At 35.0% G+C, this 6924-nt stretch overlaps 1 protein-coding gene across 19 annotated transcripts in view; it reads right to left on the bottom strand.

The window, feature by feature from the left end:
- Positions 1-561: 561 nt before the first annotated feature.
- Positions 562-6924, bottom strand: part of LOC121874529 — a 101602-nt gene continuing 95239 nt past the window's right edge. For all 19 annotated transcript variants that reach the window (XM_042378696.1, XM_042378678.1, XM_042378686.1 and 16 more), the window contains 3 exons: positions 5747-5974; positions 4776-5058; positions 562-3183 (listed from right to left, as the gene is read on the bottom strand). In XM_042378696.1, coding sequence (XP_042234630.1) covers positions 3039-3183; positions 4776-5058; positions 5747-5974 — 656 coding nt within the window. In that variant the 3' untranslated portion in view covers positions 562-3038. The remainder of the gene's footprint in view (positions 3184-4775; positions 5059-5746; positions 5975-6924) is intronic.

Genomic DNA, 6924 nt, shown 5'->3' with positions numbered 1-6924 from the left:
GGTCAGGTGTATTCTTGGATTATTATTAGACCTCGGTTGGTCCTGTAAAACGGATAATCCGACAAGGCTTTGGAACCAAGGGTGCTGGAAAATCGATGGTGTATCTGTTTATTACTTAGTTTCTTCTCAAAAAAATCTAGTAATATATTACCACCTTCAGCAGATTGGTTTAGTTAGAGATGATGTAATGAGGACTTAAAAGCCTTTCTACCACTACTTAACAACTTGGCCCCCTCAATCCAATTCACTGTAAAATTAGAAAGTGACTGCAAATTACTATTCCTAGACTGTCTGATCCATAGAGTAGGTTCACGAGAGCCAGTATGCCTAATAACAACTATGTTCACGTACAAGACTGTAAGAAAGGAAAACTTCCCATAGAGAAAGCTATATGGCAAGTTTGTTTTTATCTATACATTACAAGAGCAGTGTTAATGAACTAAAGACAATGAATTAAGATAAGATGTGCTCGTTTGCTCTTGATTTTGGCCTTTTTGTATTATAATACAAATATCTTCTAATATGGAGACGATTCTTGAGGGATTAAGATAAATAAAGATATGAAAAAAGACTGAATTTATTGTTATCATTAATAACAAGCAGACATGGGAGTTTTCTATAAGCCCACCCCATTTGAGATGTTGGGAATAAATATAAAACAATATGTACACATGGTCACATTAAACCAAAGCAAGTGGAGTCAGCAAGGGATAATTTGTCTACCTAGACACTCAAGGAGACCCAACATTGTCTATCCTTGTCAGACAATATGTCTATAGCTCTCATTTAACATTTTTAATCCAGGTTTAAATTAAATATTACAAATTTGTAAAATAATTGCAAAAGTTAAATAGCTGGACTATAGTTTCATTTATGACAAACACATTTACTTCAACAAAGAATATACATGCAATGAGCTTCACTGAAGGGAGTACAAATTCCCTGTGTAAGAAACCTTATTGAACATCAATTAACAGCCCCAAGACATCATATCATGCACAGCCAAATCATCCTTTCATATGAAGGGAGTTTACCTTTAGTCCAGCTACCTTGATGATCCTATTACAGTATGAATTTGATCTGTCTATTTATTCCTACTGGATGGATCCCTCTGAGCATCAAGGCAAACAGCTCTAGGCAAGTACTCAGAAGGTTTGCTCCAGACTGTCGTAACACTCAAAGCACACACTTACCACAACTCTCACAACAGACCTACTTAACCTCGTCGATAGTTCAAATTTACTACTTGCAGCATAACTGATGTGGCAAAAAAATATCCTCCATTTCTATAGCTAAAAAAAAGCTATCTCTATTATAGGATTCGTTTGATTACACTGGTCACTGTGTGCCATTAGTGTGACAACGGGCTATAGCACATCTGAAAGTTGCCATCAGATTCGCTGTTATGTGTTAATCTTCATACCATATACATCATTAGTTAATATACATAATTGAATGTATGAGCACCCTCTCTCCAGTACACAATAATAATGTCCAAGTTTTCTATGTTGCTTTTATCGTAACAAATTTCTTTTAACTGGAGATAATCTAATGGATTTAAAATGTAACGAAGTATTAACATATGAGATGATATCAATGAAGAAATAAAGATGTCATGTAAGCAGTACAACATGTTAACTGTTGAATTACAAGACAAGTGACACACAAAAACATTCCTTAGTACAAAAGCTATGGAAACTCTTCAAACTTATGGAAATCTTTTGTTCAGATATACAGTCTCTTTGTGAGTATTTGGGAAAAATGGGAATGTTTACACATCCAACATCATTTCCCCTATCACATTCTAATATATACAAGTTCAACACTATAGTTTATATCTAGACAAGTCGGAATTAATTGTATCGTCAGGATTATGCAAGCAAGGCTTAGCTCCAACCCAGGTATTTTTCAGTCTTAGTTGTTGTCTCTCTTCCAGTAAGCTACGTACATTCTAAAAATACATGGAGATGCTACTTACATACGCCTGATGCAAGTCTTACCTAACGATCACAAGAATCACAGATTTAGTACGAGAAGCGAATGTTATATGGAATTGCATTAGTTAACACTGCAAACAAAGTATGTGCCCTGCTGATCTCACATCTTCAACTTCATCCTGATGTTTGCATTCTAATGGTTGCAAGGACCTTTGTAATTAAGTAACAATCATCACATTCACTTTCAAGTCTGACATTATGGCACCCCCTACAGGTAATGGCAAATTCAAAATGAGAGATCCTAACACGTACTAACCTAGCCATAATTTTCTAGAAGTCTTCGGTTTTGAGAACAATCATATTTGGCTTGTAATGGGGCACTTTCCAACAATGAAGTTTAACAGAGCATTTTGTGAAGGCTGCTAATGGCAGGATATGAAGTCAACTTCCAATTCCAGCCATAATAGAAGTTGATGGCAATTTCCTTACCATAATAAACATAATTTTCAGACCCATAAACTTTATTCCCCATCCTGATAAAACTTTTTCCTATCCCCCCCTCATTCTTTGAAAATTGCTCCCAGCACACTGGGAAGGCTGCCAGATAACTTAAACTTTTACTTAGATCACCAACCCCTATAAGGGTCAAGGATGAGCCACTAACAAATTCTTGTTTGTAAACAACCTGACTAATTGGTTATACTGACCAACAAAGCCACAACCAAAACCTTTAAATGCTTTAAGGCTGTTTATTGGGGGAAATAATTGTGTGAGCAAAGGCTGAGGAAAAGGCTTGCTGTCTCACACAAATGGCATGTTTATCCTAAAAAAAATTCACCCGTTGAGAGGACTTCCTCAATACAAAAGAAAAAATCAGCATCTCGACACTATGCAGGCCCACACGAGAATTTTCTTTCAAGCAAAATAATACAATGATCTATATTCAGAATTAAACTTTGTATAAAAATGCTCATAAATTTCTCACTGAGAGCCCAATTGGAGCAGCAGAGCCACATCAGACATATTCTCACAGCACATGTAAGAGTACCAAAATATACTGTCTGTGGGTTTAGTAAACGAGAAGCTGGTTTACCAAGAAACTTAAATTACGAGTGTCATGTCCTTTTTGGAAGGGAGGTTCACACGCTTGCCCTGCCAGAGAGAATTGTGGATGGTGAAAGCATCAATAGTAACAGTCAAATGCTTAGTGTGAATTTGAGAGAAGCATTTTCCTCCTGAGTTGTATCTGTGGATAAAAAAATATATATATTAAAAAAATTACAAGGAAAATTAAGGTGACAAAAATATTTAATTAGTATGTTATAAACTTTCCAAGGGATCCTCATTATACGTTGTACCAATATACGTCATCTCACATAAACCGTGCTAACAGATACAGGAAGAAATTTTCATTATACGTCATGTGTTTCACAAATACGACATCTGCATCATCCACCATTTTATACCAAGTCTGTGTGTATCCAAATATGATGCATAAATAGTGTTAAAACATCTAATATAATGTATAAATAATGATACTGTACGAAGTAATAAAAGTCCCTCCCCAAGTGTTAAGTTTCTACAACGCCAAAATACGTTGTCACCTATCATATGACTACGTGCTATGCCATTGTTCTAGGTAAGTAACCACAGAATTTGCAGAAATGTCATCTCAATGTGCTAGTGTACCTTATGAATGAAGAAAATACTACAGTATACTGTACAGTAATATAAATATACAGTAAAAGAAAAATTAAGAGAGTAGAGGTATATTCTGTGTGGGAGATGGAGTGTATCTGAGAGTAACAGGCTGTTTAGCAACACAACATGACTCACTGCAGACATCTTATGTTCCAACACTAAAAAATTAAAGTTTATATACCTGATAACTTTATTCAGTTTTTATACAATGGAGGGTTTGATGTCAAGAAATGGAATGAGAGGAAAAAACTGTCTGGGTCCATAGCCGGGAAGAGGTGGAGGAGGGAGTGGGAGGGGACAACTCACTCTCCTGCATTCGTCAGCTGCGATCACTTTGACACATCTTCATGCAATTTCACCATAATTCCTATATTAATTAGGTTCAATTGGTGTCGGGGTAATAAAATATTATCGTAAATTAATCAACTTTCCCCCCAAAAACCCCACACTGAACCCTAGACGAGTTATTGCGCCATATTAAATTCCCCGTGGCGTTGTTTACAAAGCACAAACAGAGGATTACTCGCATGATCCCTCACCTAGTCGTCATGCTTACCACAACATCTATCTTCAGCACTTAATGAATAATATTGTAATGTATAATGCAGGTGCATTATACCCTTGGTACAATATATTTATTAATCAATTGTCTTATTGTACAAGTAGCCAAATCGAGCCACCGTGTATCACTCAAAAGTTACAAACAAAAATGTTGTTAGGAATATATCTTGGATCAAACACTGTATGGTACAGTAAGCTGATTTGCTGAAAGCTTTCTCCCTAGGAACACATCTGCGCTTTCAAGGGGTATTTCTGTACATGATGGAATGCATATACTGTACCCCTAATTGCATTAATTCTTATAGGGAAAAATTCCTCATCGTAAAACGTTTCACTGTAAGTCACATTTCTCTGGAACACAACCCAAACATATAATGAAGACTCCTATAGATAGAAGTATTCGGTTTCACATAATAAACTGCATGAACAAGGACATACCTTACCAAAAATGAAGCTATGATCATGATTTCATAAATATTAATAAAAATGCATTTCAATTTCAATATATGAGATGATATAATGCAATCAACTCCATTACAGCAAGAAAAAAGGAATCGAACTAATAATTTAACTTACTTGAAGAATTTGTCAAACATCCTATCATTGACTTGTTTAGGGCCTGTGCCATACAGCTTGCAGACCTCTTCTGTATCTGGGTTAAAGGAATATATGGCTCGGAACTGGCAACCAACATCTCTGAATAAGACAAGGAAGTGTTTCGATTCAGAACGTGCTATTTCTTCGAGGACTCTGTGTTTGGCAGTCTGGTTCACCATGCCCGGAAAGACACAGTACTCAACTGCATTGAGGATGATTGTTCGATTGGACTTGGCAGTTGGCTGCTTAAATAGTTTTGGACCTGAAAGAAAAGTTTGATATTAATGAAACTGTTCCCAAGGCATCAACAACTCTCACAACTCCAAGATTTACAGTAGCTGTCTGGGTTTCATTCACCATTTATGAAGTTTGCAAAAAGAAATATGTGACAAGTCTGATGCTTCCTAGAAAAAGTTTTATGTTATTTGCAGGATGTTGTCACAAACAATATCCTTTCTGCAAATCTCATTATTTTATCAACATAGCCAATATTTATATCTGTTTAATCATTCAATATGGCTTACACTCATACCAATATCTTTAGTTATTTAATACAGCTTATGCTTCCATCTCTAAATTTAATTACAATATACATGCGACTTACATCCTCACCTGTGGCTCTGTTGTTGTCTGGTTACTATGACGACACTGGCAGCTTGCTCCAGAGCCAGAAAAACATGAACTCCCAGTTCAACTCATGATTTCTCCAAGAAATTATTATTTCTTGTATTTATTTACTAAATGTGATTTTGTAGAAAAAAGATTCAGCTTTCTAATGGTGTAAAAAAATAAATAAATATCTAAATTAGGGTGTGTTCTATTTGTATTTGAACAATATTATCTGACACGATTTGCTCTGTTTTCTGCATTGCAAAATATACCCAGTCCTGAGCAGACAGCACACGTTAATATACCTGCAATAAGGGGTTAAGGCAAAAACTATGACTTACCAAAATAGTCCATAGTGGAACTTGCAGTGGACGAGATATCACTGGCTGCATCATCAAACCCGCCTTGCCGTCTTTTACAGAATAGACCAGGAGGTAGGGAACCAGGACCAGATGGTGAGGGCAAGTGACGTGCCATCCCTGGGGAGGGGGCACGGCGGGGTGGAGTGGCACGACCCAAGCCACTATCCTCACTCATGTGGTACACCAGGCTGTCATGCTCACTTTGACCTGCAAAGTTTATTAGAAAAATTATTATGTGCTTTAAAAGTGATTTTCATTAAAAATAATAAAAAGTGAAAGGAAATAAGTGAAACATTATTTCAAATACTTTAGTTAGGACACTGGTATTTTACACATAGTCTTACTGTAACACAAATGACAAATGATTTTCGAATACTGTAATGTAATTTAATCAATAAAGAAATAGGTACAGAACAATGCCAGATAAAATGTCAATTGTAAAGTCAAGATGGGATTGTTTCTTCTGTAATGACCTGGCAAAAATATGTGCATATATATATATATATATATATATATATATATATATATATATATATATATATATATATATATATATATATATATATATATATATATATATATATATATATATATATATATATATATATATATCACAGTATATATATTTCATTTGTCATGCCATACTATGCTTTTTCGAGAGAAAATTTACTTAAATATTCTCAAGAAACATCAAATAAAATTACACAATAAAATGAGTTCAGTGACATACTGAAAATGCAAGACATCACACAATATTTTGAACTAATTTCAATACTTCTAAAGTAAAACTCTAACAATATGTAAGTTTTTGTATATGAAAATTAAGTTCTACAGAGGAATGCCACTAATATACAAGCAGTTTTCCTCCACATACAAAACATATATTTGCTTCTGAAAGGATCAAAAGTGTTTAGTCAAAAATTTTGAACCCATAATCATCTACAACCAAATCCCAATGATTGATATATTACATTTGTGCTTAAATTGTTTTAAATTATAATACTGTATACATTTGATGAAAAATCAAGAGATTTGTAGACAGTTATCAACCTCTTTGCTATTTGTATTTTTACAAGCCCACCTTCAGGCTTTCTATCCCATTTCCCTTGCCAACCATATTTATTGTCCAAATCCCCCCCCCCCCACCCAACCTCAAC

This window comes from Homarus americanus, unplaced genomic scaffold (genome assembly GCF_018991925.1).
Source record: "Homarus americanus isolate GMGI-L3 unplaced genomic scaffold, GMGI_Hamer_2.0 scaffold34360, whole genome shotgun sequence".
NCBI classification, from domain to species: domain Eukaryota; kingdom Metazoa; phylum Arthropoda; class Malacostraca; order Decapoda; family Nephropidae; genus Homarus; species Homarus americanus.
This window is presented reverse-complemented; position numbering and strand designations above follow the sequence as displayed.